Source organism: Lagopus muta, chromosome 6 (assembly GCF_023343835.1).
Source record: "Lagopus muta isolate bLagMut1 chromosome 6, bLagMut1 primary, whole genome shotgun sequence".
Classification (NCBI taxonomy): domain Eukaryota; kingdom Metazoa; phylum Chordata; class Aves; order Galliformes; family Phasianidae; genus Lagopus; species Lagopus muta.
Genome location: NC_064438.1, coordinates 22124503 through 22145006, shown reverse-complemented (window position 1 = coordinate 22145006; position 20504 = coordinate 22124503). Strand labels below are relative to the sequence as shown.

Genomic DNA, 20504 nt, shown 5'->3' with positions numbered 1-20504 from the left:
TGATAACAATTCCTGGGACTAGAAGACCTCAGAGCAGGTTCACAGCTGAAAACCGCTTCCTCTCTTATGCCACTTGCCTCATTTATTTAGCACTTCCTGCTGCAGTAACACTAATGGAGGTGAGCACTATGCCGCTACTAGTTCTTGCCCCAAAATTCCCTTCTAGCTCATGAGTATTTCTCTGGCTTAGGGAATCTGTCAATTTCTCCCTGAATGCTCTCTCCTTTTCTGGCCACAAGCATGTGCGGATAAAAGCACGAGCTCTTGTGCATGAGATTACCCTAACTCACACATAAGGTCACAAGCTCAGTCAAACTTCCCACAAAATGTAGAAAATGCACTGGCAGTGTCTCATACTGTCCATGGCTCCAGAAGTTCCAGATTTAATGCTAAGCAGCTGTGCACGTGCCTGCAATCAGCTGTGTTTTCCCTATGTTAGTTATCAGGATGGTTTGCAATCTTCAGCAGTTATTTAAGTAGTCAGTTCAGACATTGCCAAAATAGGCCAAACACTGACTTTTATGAATGCTTTTTTTTTTAAATCATAAAACCAAAGAACCTTTAGACCACTAGTTTGTGCATTTGAGAAGCAACTGGAGCAGTGTGGTGGGAAGGAGGTCCTGCAACGGTGCTGAGCCAGGCTAACACTTCTGCTGTTATTCATTGCTCTGCTAAAGCTGTGCTGAGCATTCAGATGGCCCTACCGCAGCACCTTCAAGATGTAGCCATTTGCCATAGTCTGATGCTCTGCCACACAGGTCATCCTCAAAGATACTCGCCTCAGTACCAGCAAAATGCCAGGCTGCTTTCTAGTGACAGCCAAGGAGAGACTTTGCGGGCAAGGAGAGACTTTGCAGCTGTTCTTCATCCCTCTGCTGCCCATGCCCTGCAGTCCCCCCTGCCTGCTGGCAGCACATCAACCAGCCATGTGCTCCAACCTCCTGCCTGATGGCCACTGAGTCTTGGAAACCTCACCAGGAGAGAGCCCTTAGCTGACAGTTGCCGAATAATCTGGCCTTTACTGTGTTTCTTCAGCGCTGCTGGCAGCTAGGAACTGGTTTTGACAAAGGAAGGTTTATATCTGCAATGCTTTCCTGAGGTAACATGAATGTGGATGAGATCATCCATATAAAAGAACAACTTTCCCACCAACGCTGCCCAGCCCTGACTCATTAACCCTACAAGCATAAATTACACAGGTTAGGAAGGACTGTGACAAATCTATATATCACTTGTCAGGCTAACATGCTGCAAGGTGCTGCCACACACCATGGGTTTGAGGTGGGAGCATTCTTCTGGACAGAAGGAGCCCATCCAAAACCCAAAGCCTGCTCAATGAGGCAGGGACATGAGCCGTGTGCTGAGGAGAGCTCTGGCCTAACGCTCATAGCACACAGGCAAGAAGCCGCCTTGGTTCAGACATCTGACATCTGAGAGAGGCATGGCACCTCAAGAGAGTGTCATGAGAGACCTCAAACCCCGCAGAAGCTGGGATGGGACCACTGCTGTGGCAGGCCCTGCCACCCAGAGCTGCCAACAGGTCACTTTGTCTGCCCCAAGGCACAGACCTCCCAGTACTGGGATGGACCAAGCTCACGTTAAGGCTCGAGAGCAACACAGACTCTGCCCAGGCAGCTCAGAACAGGCCTTGTGATGGTTCCGGTACCAAAGTAGAGCAGCTATAAGCTCCTGCTTGCTGCTTCAAGGCTTGGACCAACGCCATGGTTCCTCACTCTGCAGCACCACTCTTCCCACAGCCTCTAGCTCATCACTCTTTCTTAAGCCACAGCTCTCTCAAGAAACAAATCTGTCAAATTTTGGGTTAGTCCAATGAGCACACTTTAAAAAAAAAACAACATCCAAGTGTTTTCTAGCTGACAGGGTACTTTTTCTCCCCAGCTTCAGCAGCCAAGAGAGATGGTGAAGAGCAAAGGGAGACCCCCCCCACAGCTGGGGGCTCAGGTCCCTATCCCTCTCCCCAGGATTTGCAGTATGCCTTCCCCTTCCTTGCTAGCTCATCCTTTGGCCAGCTCCATCAATGCTCTGCTGACATCCTGCCAGTGCAAAATACCACCAAGAAAAGGCCCCAGGCCTTTCCAAAATGGAGGTGGGGAGCATCTCTGCAGAGGGAGATGCTGCAGAAACGCTAAAGCCTAAGGAGTGCCACCACACCACTCCACCTTGGTTCTCTGATGCTGAGCATTCCTGAGGAAATCCATCAGCTGTGACGGGTACGATCCAGAGTGATTTGATGTGTGTTCAAACCAAAATTTGCTGAGAGAAACAAACGACTCAACAGCAGCTGTGTTAAAAGTGTTATATATTTATTGGAATCTTAACAAAAATACTTTGAGAATTTTTTTTTTTTGCATGGACAAGACATGAGGAAAGATTTGATTTGACATGAGCACTTACTTCAACAGCCAGTTAACATGCTGTGTGCAAGAGTAAGTATCCTTTGCAAGCCAGTACAGAAAAGCCACTCCACCGAGAGGTCTACACAAGGCAGGCAAGAAATCCCCAGATCTGAGCCTATTTGTAACAGTCCATAGAGGATACTGGGAGAAAACAATCTACAATCCCCCCTTTGAGGGGCTATACTGATCACAGTTCCTGTGCCAAGACAACAGGTTCTCTCTCTAAAGCCATTTGCACACAGGCAAACTGATGGCAGCGATGATGCCAACAGCACTCCTAACTCCCCCAAGTGCTCAGCACTGCAGGGAGCCTCCTTCTCTGCTGACCTGAGGTTTCCTGCATGGAAGGAACTTTTCCCCCCTCAAACAACATCAAAGGAGCTAATCGTATCAAGTATATTCCTGGGAGAACATCAGAAGGGACCAAATATAAAAATATAAAATATTATTTCTGATATATAGCAGCAGCACTGTAATGACTCAAAAAGCCTTTAAAACATATCACCATTTTTCAGTTCTCCATGATTTATATTATTAGATCCACTTCTAGCATTCTAACATTGCCTTCAAGAGACCACATTTGCAGAATACAAACAGTACAAGAAAAGTAAAAGGATGTCCTCACAGGAAGGTAAGTGCCCTGCTCTGGCACCAGCACTACAAGGAGCTTCCTCTATATGAAACCAAAGTGGGCTATCCTTGAGAAGAAAGGGTTTTCTCTTTGCTAGAGCTCTACTTCCTTAAACAAGGGCCTTTTACCACACCACTAAAAATAAATTACTGGAGTTAAAACTACAAAACAACTAAAAAGAAAAAAAAAAAACAAAAAAAAAAAAAAGGAAAAGCACATCAGGAATGTCTGACACAGGAGACATACAGTCATCAGAGAAGCTAGTGCACTATACTTTCAAAGGACAGGCCAAACAGATTGATGAAGAAGATCCTCCAAGAACACATATGACATCCTTCTGCTATTCTATGCTGCCTATGTTCAATTCCTGCTGAAATGTATACAGCTTTTTGCTCACATGTGGAAGGACAATGGGCAATCACACTGACTTGAATAGTTTTCTGCAAGCCATCTGTACCCACAATGGGACAGCCCAGAGTGGTGTGCTAGTTGTGTGTAGGTACCACCTTGACCCTTCTTCCCCGCTGGGCATGGCATGATAATGGCCCAGATATATTCAGACATGGGGCAGCACAGTAGGTGCAGATGTGCAAATCAAGCAGAGAACAGCCATGCTGTAAAAAGAGCTGCCAAGTACATTATCTCCACCTGAGGCAACATTATTATAGCTTACTTCCAGAACTGGGATTGTACATGGAAACATCATGCAGCACTAAAGCAACTAAAACGTTTTAACAGTTCTTTCTAGCATATGTATGGGGTTAGGAAGCAGTACAAAGCCAACATGTTCAAGACCTTAAACTATACAGCTTGGAATTTAGATGTAAACTTTTCACAATAGGAGACAACATCACAGATTCCATCCCAAGTAATACTGAGCAAGTCCGAAGCAACTGTACTGAAGTCAGCAGAGTTACAGTGACACAAACAAACTCTTCTTGAGGGCAGAAGCCCTGTCTCTTCCCTTATTTCTATGCAGCTTTTAGATTTTATGAAGGAGAGGTGGTTCGAAACTGAAGATTACAATGCAAAAGAAAATAATATGATATAATTGTATTTAAGAGCCATCACACTACGAAATAATTGTATTTTAACTTCAGTTGTGAAAGGCAGATGGAAGTTTCACATAGACTGGAGGAGAAAAAGATTAAACTCTTTTACTTAAATGCATGTGGTACTACAGCATGCAGGCACATATCAGATCAGCCCTTCTCAGCAGTCTAATGCCACAAAGAGCTCAGATCTCCTGTCATTCTGACAGCAGAAAGATCTCTCAGCATTGTGCTTGCTTCCTTTCCCTCTGCATATGCTCTGCTTTTACATACCTTTTCCCAAACCTATGCCTAACAGTCACAGTAAGCCCTGAATTGCCCATTATTGCTGAGCACAAGATAAAAATAATGAGCAAGAAAACTTTGCAGCTGTAAAGGATGCATCTATTAGTTAAGACTCTGCACTGTGCATATAGTAATTTGCAGGAAGATGATGGGAAGGCAGTAGTAGGGTCAATCTGTGGGTTGATAGCAAAAGGAGTTCTCTAGGACATAGTCTCAGTAAATAATGCTTTGCAGGCACAAAAAGAGATCAAGATAATGATTCCTACTGCATTTCTTAGCTTACAAACCATATAAAGCATGGGGAAAATAGTTAAATCTTCTAGTTTCTATGAATAGGAAAATGCCCTATATCCCACAGCCTGTAAGATCTGAGATTCCTCTTTGTCAGTGCAGAGGGACAGCCGTACAATTCAGCTGTTGTAATTCACAGTGCTTTATTAGACGCTAGCAGAGGGACAGATGGGTTGGGGCTGGCTGTTAACCTTCCCCACATAGTTCTAGTATACATGGAGAGGCCATGTGAGCATGCAGCAACTCTGAACAGGGCAACCTTCTCTACTTTATATGAAGCAGACTAAATATGGTGTTTTCTCTTTCGTGATCTGGTAGTCCATGCAGGAGCTGTCTGTTTTGGAGGCAGTTGGTTAGACTCTGCACTGGGCTCAGGGGGTGGTTTTGAGCAAGCTGCTTGCAGAAGAGGCTTCCATGTGACACTAGGGCTCTGTGTCCTGTGAAAACTCTGGACCCCATCACGGATGTCCGATAGGGTCTGGCACATTTGGCCAACCTGACTGGTGAGGTCGGTCATCTTCTGACCAATGACATGCATGCTTTCTGCCATGTCCCTGTGAATAGCCACCAGCTCCTGGCAGAACTGCCTGAACAGGTCTGTTTGTTGCAGGTGGGAATGAAGAAGCTGGTGATCAAAGCTGGAGAGAGGCGGGCTTCTTGTCTGGGGACGTGGGGATTTGCAGGACGAGGAGGCGCGCGGTGAAGGATGGTGCAGTTCCTGCCTTTGGCTGATAGCTTCTGAGTGCTCCGATGAGGAAGAGGTGTGAAGGAAGGAGGGCCTGGAGAGATGGCTGATTTCTACACTGGCGCTCTGCAGCGAGGAGGAGTGGTGCTCCTGAGAAGTTCCTGGCGTCTCCTCATCTTCGTCAGCTTAAACAGAAGAGGAAGCAGGAATCATTAACGTGAAATCCCTCGCAACTCTGACTTCTGTTTCAAGATATCACAAAGCACATGAAAAGTCTTCCCCTATTCCCACAGCCTGTAGCTCATGGTGAGTAACTCAACATGCATTTGCTGCAATGGTAACAGCTGGTTGACAAGCCTAGTTACAAGAGGCTTGAAGAACAGGCAAACTCAGCCAACAGAGAAGGAATCCAAGCTGCCATGGTATCCTGTAAATAATGTTACTCATTACTAGAAGTCAATTTCAGACAGTAGCAATGACTCACTTTCCCCAAAACCACAACTAGCTAGAACACTCCATTATTTTGGAGAGACGAAGGCTCCTGGCCATTAGTCCGGCTCCAAAACATCCCTGACACATTTTGTACCTTATGCAGAATTGCTGTACCCATACTATTTCTTACATCCTCATCACGAAGACACTGACATAGAACTCACTGCTCACAAAATCTGTACTGCAAGGCAACCGCATGGCTTGCCACCACTGAGCAAGGTAACCAGACAGACAGGCATAGAAGCAACCAGGAAAGTGCTTGATAAAAAACAAAAACCAAAGCAAAACATCACTGGAAATTTCTTATTAAACTTCTTATTAGAAGTTTATTTCTTATTCAATTGCTTATTAGACTGATAAATGTCTAGCAATTTGCCAGGCTGTGTGAGCAACCATGCCAAGCATAAGAAAAGATTACATTTCTCTTGTTGCAACTGCATTCTACCCTGCTTGCTGAAAGTGTATTAATTTTACCTCTGAAACACAGCAACTGGCTTCCAAGGTAAATGTAAAGAATGACCAAGTACCAATTGTCTACTTCAAAGATTTTTCTCCTTGCATTCCTACTGACATTGTTACATCAGATATAAGCTTTTGTCCTTGCATTCCTACTAACATTGTTATGTCAGATATAAGTTAATATCTAACGAGGTAGGACAGTGCCATCCATGAAGTATTAGTTTCCTTACTTCCAACAAGTTATGCCCTCCTTCTCTCCCGTGTATCCCTAAAAGCTCACAGACCAAGACGTTGCACTTCCAGACAAAGAAAACATGTATGCAACTGGGAAAAGACTCAAAAATCAGCCTGTGGTTCAGCACTGGAAAGTGTCCAAGAGTTATAGCGTAAGAAGATTAACTTAGAAAGCAGGGACAGTAGTTCCTCAAAAGAAGAGCCGAGAAGGGAGCCATTATCATCTACTTTTTCCAACAGCACTTGCAGTGAGACTTCAGACCACTAGTAAGAAATCACTACTGGTCTGGCTTCATAGCCCAACTGTTGAGAATCACTGAGCTACCCCCAAGAGCAAAAAGCCCCCCTAGAAGATAGTTACCATGCAGTGATCCACTAGTGACAGGCAAAGGCTCGCAGCTTGAGAGCATTGCTATTCTAATATGGAACATGCAAGATGAAGAAATCCTAGTCCTTCACAAATATTCTTTCACAGACTGGAGGCAGTTGCTCTTCAGCTACTGTTGTTCTCTGACTCGTAGGATTAGTTCAGGCTTACAAGCTGTTAAGAAAGTAGAATCCAATACCTACCCTTAGAAGACAGAATGGAAAAGGACTAATAATCAGATAAAGAAGATGATCTCAACTTTCTTTTAATCCATCTCATCATCCCATAATCACCAGAGAAGGCAAGACTGCCTCGAAACAAAACACTACAGCATGACCTGGCTTGACGGGCAACCCAGCACCTCACAAAACACACTGTGCTCTTCCAGTGTCAAACTGAGATAGGCAAGCATAAGACAAAGAGGTGTTAAGGCAATGATACTTACAGCTTGTTGACAGGCTGTCAACCATATCCAGATCCGCTCTCCGGAAGCTGTGCACATGGCGTGATGAATGCAGCGCTGACTCGATAGCTCTCTCATGGGCGGTCAGGACGATAGCTGAGGGCCGCCCCTTGCTGCTGGGGCTAGAAAGGGATCTCTGCATGAATGCCAGTTTGTCCTTGGTCCTTCTCTTCATGTCGTCCCATCTGTGTTTAATGTCTTTTACAGATCTGGGGACCTGGCTGACTGACGTGATCTGTCTGGCTATGTCTTCCCAGATCTTGTCCCTGTCAGCATGAGACAGACGCACTGTCTGCCTCCCAAACAGCATGGCTTCATTTCGGGTCACCTCAGTGACCAGAATGTCCAGTTCTTCCTTGGAAAACTTGGGCTTCCTCTTTCGTTCAGCCATGTTCCTTGAGTTGAACATCCCACAAAGCACAATTGGGTAAAAGGAAATCAGCACAAAGTATCCCCCTCCATCCAACAACTTGACCAGTGTTGCACTTGGGCAGAGGAGTTTGGTGGGATCGAGCTCCCCCCCACCTGCAACAACCTCAGTTTTCTCTCAATTGTGGCATGAAAAGGTAGCCACTTTGTTTTTAAGAAGCAACTTTCAAGCTTAAAAAAAAAACAACAAACAACAACAAAAAACAAATACCAAGCGAGACCAGTATGAAAGAGCCTTCCTAGCTTTACAATTAAAATGAAATCTTACACTTAGCCTGATGCTGTAGCATATGTATGAGGATTTCAGTACTTCCTCATTATAAGTTGCTGCAGATTGTGTACAGGAAAAAGAAAAAGCAAGACGACTTCCAATTGAATTCATGAATTAGCTTCTACGGTGACAATGCTTGAAAACAGATTTCTGAGGAAATGTAGAGGTTTGAAACACACCTTACTGTTGTGCCTGGCAGAACATGCAAGACAAACTTACATCACCCTACCTATTAAAACTCACTGAAACTTACAGAGGCTACACTAAATTGGATTTTTTTTTTCCAGGGTAGAGAGATCTTAAGTAGAACCATGGGCAATTACTGTAATTTGTTCTTCCTAAAGAAAAGTCTCTTCTTCAGCAGCGGGTACTGAGCTTCCAACATTTGTCTGCTTCAGAGCAAGCTTTTGTTTTACCAGAAATGGCTGCCATTTCCTATTGTTCTCAAAAGGAATGAGGCCACCCACTTGCTTTTCTTGGCCAGGCTTTGCTGCCATTGCTGCTGACAGGAGCCTGTGCCTAGCTTCTGGTGCTTTAAGAGAACAACGTGTAGCCTAAGTGCTTTGAGAAGAAAAAGTAGCCAATCTGAGAATGAGCAATTTAAAACAATTTTTTTTTTTTGGGGGGGGGGGGGTGGGAAGGGGGCACAGAGGGGGTTGAGCAGTGTTAGTTTTTCCAGCCACAGCCATAGGAAACTTGAAAAACAAACAAACAACAGCAACAACAACAACAAAACAACACAAAGTTTTAGTCCTAAATACTGCTTTTCATTGGGGGCAGGAAGGGGGAAAGAGCAGATCTACTCCCTATGGAAGGAAAATACAGACTGTGTGAATATGCTGTTCTACATATAAACAAAATGGGATTTTTGACAGAGGAGTAAACCACAACTTGGGCAATGAAAACCTGTGCATAAGTACACAATGCAGCTCTGGAGAGATCAGGCAGCCATGGACAAGCTGGGCCATGGAGAAATCCTAACACCTGCCTTCATCTGAATAACAGCAGAGTGAAATAAGAGGTCAAAATGTGCTTTAAAAGGACTGCTTTTAGGTGTCTCCAAACAGTTAAAAGCAAGTATGACTTTTTTTTTTTGTAATGTGAAGTCACCTTTTTCAGTGTTCACTTGATACAATTCTTGGAATTTTAAAAGAAAGAGTTTTAAAAGGATATCTGTGTCAGCATGGACTTCTAGTTGAGAACACAACAAATTTGAGGTAGAACACTTCAGTGTTAACATAAATCACTCCCAAAAGTTGTTACTACAAACCTAGAAAATTGACATTTAAAAAGGATACCAAAAGGTAACATGGTAGAAATAAAACATCTTAATAGTTTGCTCTGAAGCATCACTGTGAGAGAGAATATCTATCCGCTTCCTCATATGCTTTCTCTTTATGGTCCCAAATTAAATGAAAGCAATGATGCTGTCGTTAGTATTATTGTCATTTTAGGGAAAAAAATTCCCACTAGGATAGCTCAGAACTTCCTTTTCCAAGAAATTACACTTAATCCTAAAATCCTGGCTGAATGTCCTCTCTCACAGTCAGATGTTAGCAACCCCAAAACACTTTCTGAAAAGTTGGGACAAGCCAAAGGCCTCTGCAGTTTTCCCACTCATTCCACACTGGTGATGGCCCTGCTGGAACCTCCTGCCTTTCAGCACTGCCATGGCTCAGCAGAAGTGAAAGGCACACTTCTGGTCTGCAGACTAAGAAAAAGCTATGGAAAGGCAAAGCAGCTCCTGTCAGCCATCATACTTGTTTCTCTTTCATGCTGGTACACTTCAGTTTAATGAGTCTCACTGCTGTGTCCTCAAGCTCAAGCTCAGGACAGAGCTTCATTTTGGTGGAACTTCTTTTATTTAGGGACATAAGGAGCATTAAGGGTAGATGGTAATTAACCAATAACGAGCCAGCGAAGCACTTGGTTCACTGATCTTAAGACAAAAATTTTAACAGAAAAGGAGTTCTCCCAGCTGAACACTGTAAGAAAGGTACAAGACTACGTGAAATACTGAGCAAGGGTATTTTTACTGTGATTTATGCCATAACCAGTAAAACTAGGCTTCAACCTGTACTCTCTGCAAGTACCCACAGAACCATTAACACTTCCTGCAGTAGAAAGAACCCCCCAGTGACAAGCTGCTCAAGTGAAAAGTATCCCTTGCTAGAGAAGAGCCTGCAGAACATAATTCACTCTGAAGCTGCTCAGACCCTTCTAATGAGGTTAGGAAATCCGTGCTCTCTCTACCCTGCTGAATCCATGGCTGCTGCCACCAGCACAGCTGCATCGATGGGGAATTTTCGCCCCTTTTTGCTCTTCCCAAACATCAAGCACATTCAGCACAACCTGGGGTAGACTCAGATATTCAGATTTCAGGGCTTCCTCCCGTTTGCTCCAGCAGGACTTTAGTCAAAACTATTTTGTTTTGTCTGTGAGACTGTGCAAGTACTGCAATACTGAACTAGCCACACAAAGTTCTGGCCACTTTTAATCATGAATTCAATTAATGTTACCTTCCTAGTGGGAATATTAACCTCCTCCTCCTAAAAAAGCAGACAGTTTTACTGCTTTCTCTCAGTCATCTTTGTCCCTTCATGCACTTCCCCTAACATGCAAGTTATCACCAGAAGCAGTCACTGTTAGCTGCAGGCATCTATGGGGATGTTGAGTGGGTTTTACCAGGCTCCAGAGGAGGCCCAGCAGTAGGCTATAAATTTACAGCTCAATCCAGATCAATCTGAAAGTGCAAGACTGTACAACTAACAAACCAAAAGTGAAGTTGTAAACTACATCAACAGTGGGCACTTGAACACTCTACAAAAACATTAAATAGCTCTACTTCTCTTTGCCTCTAAGAAGCAAGCACGTAATCTCTTCAGAGTGCTGGGAAAAGAAATTTACAGTGATTATATCCTGCAGCACTTCAGAATCCATTGGCACTGCATAGCTTTCTGTCTCTAACACCTAAGAACCTTCTATCAAGAGACCAGTACATGAAGCTCAACAAAATAACTCATGTATAGGCTGGTGGCTTTTGTTCCCGCTGAACACACAGACAGCGATCCTAATATGTGTAAGTATGCATATGTATACAAAATATTTATTTTTGAAGAGGTCCTGTAAAATCAAGAGAGCAGTTCATTACTTAAGAATCTATTGACCCAAGTCGGTCCTGTTTTGAGCAGGCTAATCTCCAGAGGTCCCTTTCAAGTTCTATTATTCAGTGTAGATCAACATGCAAATGTCTCCATTATAAGGAGAATATAGGAAGATACACAAAACAATGTGTATGGCCTTTTTGTCACTGTGTTTGGAGGAAGAAGGAGACCGAGAGGAAGGCAAAGGACAAAGAGATGAAGAAGTTTTGCACTAACCTTTTCACAGGGGCTGAGGGATAGGATGAATTTGAGCTGTGCCAGAAACCTGAGAACTGAGATAGTCACATGTAAGAATGGAGAGACTATATATACCAAAATCAGCCTGGAAACTCCACACGAGGGACAGCACTCCAACAATTTGTTTAGGCACTACCAGTCGGCAGATGCTTCCTATCCTGCACCTTAGTCTGGGCAAAGTGATACAAATACATGGTGGGAGTGTTTCCTGGATTTTCTTTCTTAGCATCTTTCAGTTTCTGGTCAGATTTATTTATTTATTTATTTAAGTAATATATCCATAAACCAAGTAACAGAACTTCCTCGGAAGCAACCAGGAGCAACAGCTGGTGGTCTGTGTCCAAGAAAGCAACAATTTTGTCTGAGGTTCACCATGATTTGTGGTATTTGGTCATTGAGTCACCAGAAACAAAATGACAGAGGAAGAGGTTTACACACATCCCTACAGTTCAAAGCCAAAGGAGTTTTGTACAGTAGTAGAAACAGCAGTGCTTTATGCTAGACAAAGGATTACTCTAGCGCCAGTGGCCAGATTAGGAGAACGTGCTCTCAGCATCAGGAGCCTCTTGACTGACTAAAGAGGGAAAGGGCAAGAGGATGTTACCATTGCCACGCCATCCGCTATGCTTTGTACTCCTTCCTTCCTTCCACTGCCCTGGGTAAACTTAAAACAGCAAATGCTGTGATGTACAAATTGTTCTCAGAGGGAACATGAAAATGGACTCAGGTGTGGCAGTCAAACAACAAAAACAATAGCCAGATCTACAAGAAGAGAGAGGAGTCAGACCAAGCTCCCCTTCCCGTGCCATACACACCTACCCAGAGGGTGAGTAGATCTGCTTTGCAAAGCACTCCATCTGTGAGTGATGGCAAAGAGCATCATCTGAAAAACAAAAAGAGCGCTGTCTACAGCGTCCTGCAAGTACGATTTCTGTGGGTAATCTCTGACACGTAACGTCTTCACACAGGATATTGAGGGCATCTCTATTTGAAAGCTGCTAATGTACAAAAGCAATGACTTTTGAGGACTGGTATCTTTACATGTACTGCCAGTCAAACTCCAAGTAATACTGCTATTAGAAACATTTTTCAAGAGTTAAAAAAAAGTAAGGTTGTTATAGCCTGTTCTCCAAAGACATACTTCCCTGGAAGAGCTGCAAACTCCCTTACTCTTTTCACAATTTCAACCTCCTTGCTTTTCAAGGCTGTAAAAAATGGCCCAGATCACACTCATCTTAAGATGTAATGATGGCAAATACATTTTTAAATGAGAACATTCTGTTCTTTGGTGCTGGGACCATGAGTAGTGCCCATATAAATCCAGATATCAAACTGATGTTGGTGGTACTAGAAATAACAGTTAATTATACAGTTTTTGCTTTCCAAGTCTGTTTTCCCCAGTTTCACTGTCATCCAGACCACATAAAGAAGCGATATAAACAAAGCAAAAAAATCTCACAGATTTCTGAAGTTCATTCTTTAACTCATGATACATTTCCCTTTGCCTAACCGTCCCCCATACAGCTGCTTCTTTTTGGAGTGACAACTCCAGTCTCAGCATAGGACTAAGGGTTTCTCATCCACTAGTAAACTGCTGTAATGGCTGGAATACTTAAATAAAAATTAGATTTGCTAAACCTCACAAGCATACCTGTTAGAACAGTTGCTGTCGATGTACAGACTCAAATGGAGCAAGAGTTGGTGCAACCAGCTTTCATCAGCTACACTGGTCTTGCATCTACCTGCATTTTGTGCCCATAATGACTGACAATAGAAATTCTCAGGCATCTAGGCCAACGAACCAGTTAACTTCCACACTAACTTCATCTTATAAGAAAATGCCTTCTTGACAACAGCTGCCTCCAAAATTCAACGCCTGAAAGCAGGATTGGTCCAAATGTGGGACAGGCCACAGTATGCAATGATGTCCCAGTCCAGTGACTCACCACATCTACTAGGACTCTTCAGAGCTTTGCCTCTGCCTCAAGAGGCTGCAGAAGTGACCTACATATGCAGATATTTGAAGCACTGCGTTGTTTTTCAGACGTTTTCTCTTACCGCTGCAGTCAACAAACCAGAGCCATCTGCACTCCTGGTTCAACACTGTTATTTGGGTCCAGCTTTCTCGAGTCCCTGGGCCAGCAGAGGGAGCGCAAGCACACTCATGATTCCTGCATTAGGAGCTGCAGCAGCTCACTCCATGTTTATCATAACACAGCAAAGCTGACACTACCAATGACAGTCACCACAGACAACTATTTCAAGTGAAACTCAGATTGGGAAAAAAAGCACCTCTTTCAATGTCTGTCAAATAGGAGAGGACAAAACCCCCAAACAGAATAAATTACTTTGGGGATTATGCAAAGCATTTTTCAAATATCTGAACATAAAGAAAGGAGAGAAAAAAAAAAAAAAAAAAAAAAGAAGAGGAGTGATATCTGCCAGCATTTGTAAGGGTGGATAAACAAACACACTTTCTCTTTATCATTTGTCCTCATTCCAGAAAATAGCCATCCTCTATACACATCCTTGTTTTAGTTCCTGTCATTGAAAGTGACTCGGAAGGAGCTCTCAACACAGCAAACGCTGAAAGAGCATACGCAAAATCTCTGTGGAAGTGTCTGTGTTGTTCCAGTTTGTTTTTCCGTCACACAAAACACGGAGTATTTTATGGCCTTTCTCTGGAACACAAAGCCCCAGAAGGGTAGACAGAAGAGAACTGGACTCACCTCATCCAGTTTGCTTTGGTTTCATCTGTCCCATCGATGGATTTGTAGCGGTTGTTCTTGTCAACTATCTGCAGAACAGAATAGATGCAGCATGTAAACTGGCTGGTTCTGACAGGAGGAAATCTTCAACTTTCAGATCTGCTTCACTTCCAGCCTCAGTTCAGGTCATGAAACAATGCCATGAACCTAAACTTGCCCAATCCTGTAGACTGCTGCACTGGATATTTGCGTGGAAGCGACTCTGACCTAAGAAATTTCTTCCCATTACAAGCATCTGTAATACAGCATTATGGATGCAGCTGACAAAATGGTTAAGTCCCCAGATACAAAAGATTAACCTCTCCTACAGGGCAGAGCTGACATACACATTTATTTTTACAAGAGTGTGAGCAGCATTTCATACTAGAAGCTCTCATTTTTTTCCCACCTAGAATTCAAGTCCCACATCTTATTTCCAACAATAATTAGTACCTGTTGATGTCTCTATCTCTAGAGATATCTGTGATATCTCAACCTCACAGGCTAACAGAATTCTGTAATACTAGTATCATCAAAAAGATAATATTTGGTGCATTTGGATCAGTTCCTGATGGATTGGGAGAGCTGCATCTATTCTTTCCTGGCCCCTTGGGCCTTGTTCAAGCTGAATGGGAAGGATGCTGGAGGCTCAAGGGAGCGCTCTGCAATCTCCAGATATGGTCTGTCTTCTCAAAGTGATGATCAGAATGGAGGTTGTACTGGATGAAGCTAAGACTGAGTGGGGATGGAAGAACATGCAAGAGGGAGAGAAGACACAAGCTCTGCTTTATACAGCTGGTGTCATGACATCTAGTGTCATGACATCTGACTTCCTTTTGCTTATCTGTACCTGAAGTCAATAATCACTATGGCAGGTTGATCTTTGCCTATTACCCACATGGATCAACATAAGAGCTTCAGGGAAGGAGGAAGAGATGGCTAAGTTCTGGCTCCATGAGCCACTAAGCGCCAGTTCTGGGCTCAAAAGTCATTTCTATAGGGAGACAGCTCACTCACCAGCCACGAGAAGAATCCTGCGGACTTGTCCTGGCTAGAGATCTGCCCCTCGTACGGCCCGAAGATATGACCTTTGGGGATCACCTCATTCATGCAGCGCACGTCGTTCTCCCCACTGGGCTCTTTCACCACCTCTATGCCAGGCGGGATGGTCAGTGCTGCCCGGTCAGGGATGCCAACAGGCACTGGCGTGTCAGAGACGAACACAGGGGGACCGTGGTTGGGGCACTCATCCACAAAGTACTCCTGGCAGGACTCGCAGACTGTGGGAGGCAGGGGAGCAGGGGTTAGGGCAGGTAGATATGACACCCACTCTGGCTCATACAACACACGGTGCTGAGGTCAGCTCACCTCACCTTCCCATTCTATCCCCAGCTCAGCCAAGGCAGGTAGAGCTGTAATCCCCGTCACCACATAGACTTGCCACTTGTTTCATCACATGCCTCTCAGCAACTGCTCTGCCCCAGCTCAAACCTGTCCATCCCAAACCTGTGTGCTTTAACAGGAAAACGTCTCTCTCTCTCTCCTCAGGCAAGCACCAGTAGTGAATGCTGATTTACCATTGATGGCTCCATGTACAGTGAAACCCACTCACTGTCTGCAAAGTCAGAGCAGGGAGACTTACTGATCACACACCAGCAGGGAAGGAAAACCAATGTCCCTGAAGAGAAATACCCTCATGCTATGTCCTTCATCCTGCTTTGGAGATAGGAGATGGCACTCCTAATCAAATGTGTCTACTTCAGAGAGCAGGCACATCTATCCCTGGCTTTTTCCTTTCCTGCTTCCTACTCCAAGACAACAGGCTGCCAATTAGGGAAGCCTGAACTCTATACAAACAGAGGTACTACTGTTTTCTCACTAACAGTACACTTACACCAGAAATCCACTTGCTGGAAACTCTTGGTCATGATCAAATCCCGTTTCCCTTTCAGTTTCTTGGGCTCCACATCCATGGACTGTGGATCGGGCCTTCCAGAGCTGAGGAGAAAAACAATAGAAAGACAACTTTAACCTACTAAAACCCGGGAAGCCAAACAGAGAAACAGAAAAAATGAGTCCATGGGGGCTCAGCAACTCAGTCCTCATACCTGCAGCAGAGAAATGATTCAAATTGTAACCCAAGCTAGCAAAAGACAGTATTTGAGATGCCTTATGACTAAAGCCTACAAAAGTTTGTGGCTTCAGCTAGAACATCTGCATGCATAACATGCAGCTGGCCTGCCCACCCACTTGATAATATACAGAAGAGATTCCCACCAGCAGAAAGGCTGCTTCGCTCTACTAAAGCCCCAGAACGTGCTGGCCAAAGGCAAGGCATGGCTCTCCACACAAGCCAGCACCACAAGGCTGGATGTGAACTAGAGCATGCAGCAGACATGTGCCTAGCACATGAGGGGGTGACCATTCCTGCCATACACCTCAAGGGAGATCTCACTAGTGAGAGTTTTAACAACTTTGTGAGGTTCAAGTATACCCCAAGGGAAGAAGAAGAAAAAGGGGAGAGTGTATTTGACTAAAACTCAGCTGCTTACCAAGGGTGTCCATACTCCTGGTCCTGGTGCGGAGAGCAGGCCTCTGTTTTTATTGTCACCATTTCTCCTAAGGAAGCCTGGGTCTGGTTCAAACAGTCCTTCAAGTTTTCACTCATGTTCTGAAAAAAAGGAAGGAAGGGAGGAGAAAAGTGAGTGGCCAGGAAATCACGACCTTCCCCCTTCAGACGAGGATCCAACCAGCAGACCTCCCCACAGCAATAAGAAAAGCCATCAGGACAATGCCAAGGCATCTTCACACACGCATAGGTGTAAACTCCTTCCTGCCGTAAGAAGGAACCAGCAGTTCAGTTGCAGGTCAGGTGAAGAATGTGAAACACTGCGGAGCAACCTGAGGCACAGGGAATGCAAAGTATGCTCTACAGAAAATGTTACACATGGAATTTAAGACTTATGGATAGGTTGTGTTACTGAAATACCGAGCATGATTATTTCAGAGCAAGTCTTTGCAGCCTGACTGCCAAGAAAGAGGAATGCAAATGGCGGTGTGAACCAGGCCCTGTCTACAAATCTAACATATGCCAGTCTTCTTTTGTGAACAGAGCAAGTTATCACATCTGAAGATGGAGCTTTCTGTGTGCTCTAGACATCTCTGACAGACAGGTAGCCTACCACAGCCTTCCTATCCCTTGCAATGAATAAAGGTGAGTGATCACCATTACCCTTGTAGAACACAGGCTGCTGTAGCAAAAATGCTTTTCCCTTAGCTCTCCGCAAAAGCCAGGAACCTTTAAGGCAGAAAGCTTCAAACTGCTAACCTCCCACAGTTCTTGCTACAGGGTGCTGCTGAAGAGAAAATATTGATGCAGAAAGTGATAATAATTCAGAATTAGTTTAGCTAAGATTTTTTTGCAGGGCCAGTACAAATCAAAGCATCATATCTCGAGACAAGGAATAAGGCTGAATGAGAGCTGCTTGTCTCTTCATTCCATTCATCTTAAGATCTCCTCCAAACCACATAAACTGGCTGCTCTGAGGCCTGATACCAAACTGAACAGCTTTGCAGCAGCTCCCCAGAAGTCCCCATGACCCCCTTTTTCCCCTTTTGCTGCAGCAGGAGAGAAAGGAGAGGCTGCAGCAGATGAGCTGCCAACTCCTGTCAAGAAAGCCAGTGGAAGTCATTATGACTTGACTCTGGATACTTTTAAAAGTTATGTTAATGGGCCACAAGTCTTTGAAGACAGGAATTCTCTTATGCTGCACACGCTTGTGGAGGACTGAGCACTGTAGAAATCTGGTCTGCACTTGAACACTGTTTACAAGAAGAAGGAAGTCTACTCCCAGGCTTTGCAGCCCTTCTTTGTGCTAGGGGAATAAATGATTAATTTTTCCAGCTCGACTTCTCACATGCCAACCTGCAGGCTGAAAGACCTTTATCACATGTGTATCAAGGAAGCACCAGTTAACATTCATACAGCATTCTGAAAGCAACGCCTCAAGGAAAGTGCAAGCAGATAGATGCAAACATGCACGCTTTTAAGAGTCCATGTTATGTGACGTCCAACACAAGATATGTTTTCTTTTCAAATTACTATACACAGTCAGAAGAAAAGTGGTGGGGCTGCCTCAGCATTTCAGCAGAGTGAGCCCCTAATCTGCACTCTCCAGAGCAAGAATAAAACCTTTTGATCCTGTCTCTACTGGAGGCTACTGGCTTTTCTCTAGGAGAAGCAACAGTCTTCCTGAGAAATCTGCAGAAAAGCAGCTCAGGAGGAAAAAAGCAGCAGCTGCATGTATGTGTGTGGGTGCTGCTTAAAGAACAGAAAGAAATGGATGCTGCCCCATAGCTGGTAGCTGTGGGGCCTGTGCTGGCACAGGAGAGGCGGATGCTGGCAGTGGTGCAGACAATCTGCAGAGAATGCTGTCGGAATAAAAGCTTGGAGGACAGGGCATCTGGAACTTAAATGCCCACAAAGCCCAAGGCTCTTTAGTAGGAAGAGCTGCAGACATATGTCCCTGTGAACAGACAATGGCTTCCTCTTCCTCGAGGGATTCCTGCTTTATGAAGCAAGAGGGATGCCAGGACTGTGCAGGCTGACCTCCTGTGCAGCACAGGCTGGGGCACTTCCTGGAGTCAATTCCTGGTTCAATTACAGCATACCTCCAAGATGAGCAGGGGGAAATTTTTTTTTATTTTTTTAATCCAGTGTTGGTTTTATAAATGGAGGTTCCCATCCCACTGTATAGCATAGTTCCCAGCCCTTCATTCTTATGGTCCTCCCTGAACTCACTACAACTTATCAGCTACATTCCTGACAGCCGTGTTCCTGCACAGGCTGAAGCAGTGCCTTGCACTGAGACACCACTCTCCCTGCTCAAGATTTACACTTTTGTGTCCAAGTTGCACATTTACTTTCTAACCATGCCCAGCTGGAATTTTATGTCTGACAAAACACCTCACTGCTCTAAGGGTCCTTGATCCTGCAAAGCTGCCAGGCGGCCATCCCCGCTCCCCACTTTTCTGGGTATCCTGCTGGTTCACCTAGCCTGCTGTTTTCTTACCCAGTAAACGTAACATCCCAAGCCTGTTGTTAGCTTGTTTGTTTTCATCATTTGTGATTCTCTCAGACTTTGTGTTGACCACAGAGATCATAAAAATTAACTTCATGCTGTTCTCCAGGACACTGATAAACTTGTTGATTAACACTGAGTCAAAAAAATGAATCCCAGCAGACACTGATAGAGATACATCCAGACAAGCACGGTTCTCTTCTTGTTGCCACCCTGCAACCTTTCATTTGGTCATGTTTTCACTCACCAAGTGTAACATGTTGGATCATTCTAGCTGCTTATTCCAACAACCTGTGCTACAATTTCTATGCACTAAAGGCTTAAGGCATACCAACATGTTTACCTTTATTGAACAAAGCCACAGCAATGTCACCAATAATCACACTACGTTTGAAAATACCTATTTTCCAAAAATCTGTACAGATGGATCATTACAATTAATGTCCCCTTTAACCAAACCAAATCCCTACCATTAATACATAGTTTTACAGGTGCCTCACCCCAACAACAGGAAGCCTACATCAGATAGAAGGTAACCTAATATCCCAGTTTGGCCAGAGTAAACTTGTTATTAGCTTACTTATTTATGACTTCATCGCTAGCACAGAACAGTTTTTTTTAAGTCTAACTCATTATGAACATATTTTTAAAAATGTTTTTAGTATTTATGGCCCACAGAGAACTAACTGCTCAGACAGCACTTTAACATCCCTTAATTCAGGCTAGCCAAAACAGCTAAGTTAAAAATGTTCTTCTTTAGTAGCTGTTTAGTTATTTCCCAAGCTACTGTTACAACAGAGAGCATTGCACTGCTGCTGTAACTGGCTGAGTTAATTGGATGATAATACCAGTCCTCGAGGGAAGAAATATTCCCCATTTCTCCAGTTCCAGGTGCCTGTAGATGACCCCGCACTTAGGACTCTTCTAGTTTCGGATGCATGTAAAGCTGCTGTTAATTTCTCTTAATTTTACTGCCCACTGTTTCTTCTTGCTTGCCATTTTCCACACCTGCAAGATTCTAAGTCACACTCCACACATTTCACATCCTTCCTTCACTTCATTATTTTTATACCTAAAGATGAAGATCCTCTGGAGATTTCAGATAACAGAGAAGCAGCATGTAAGCACAAGCAGGGCTGGCTGCTTTAGTTAGCTGCCAAAGGCATTCCCAGGATACACACATCCCTGCGGCCACCAAG

General features: G+C 44.2%; 1 protein-coding gene across 5 annotated transcripts in view; it reads right to left on the bottom strand.

Moving 5' to 3' along the window:
* The window catches only part of PRDM11 (PR/SET domain 11), a 47123-nt gene that overhangs the window by 13984 nt on the left and 12635 nt on the right, over nucleotides 1-20504 (bottom strand). For 4 of the 5 annotated variants that reach the window (XM_048947925.1, XM_048947923.1, XM_048947926.1 and 1 more), the window contains exons 2-5: nucleotides 16777-16895; nucleotides 16119-16222; nucleotides 15242-15504; nucleotides 14207-14274 (exon numbers count right to left, since the gene is read on the bottom strand). In XM_048947925.1, the coding sequence (XP_048803882.1) occupies nucleotides 14207-14274; nucleotides 15242-15504; nucleotides 16119-16222; nucleotides 16777-16892 (551 nt within the window). In that variant the 5' untranslated portion in view covers nucleotides 16893-16895. Of the gene's footprint in view, nucleotides 1-18; nucleotides 5547-7358; nucleotides 7772-14206; nucleotides 14275-15241; nucleotides 15505-16118; nucleotides 16223-16776; nucleotides 16896-20504 lie in introns of those variants that run through there. The other variant, XM_048947927.1, reaches the window with a different exon arrangement.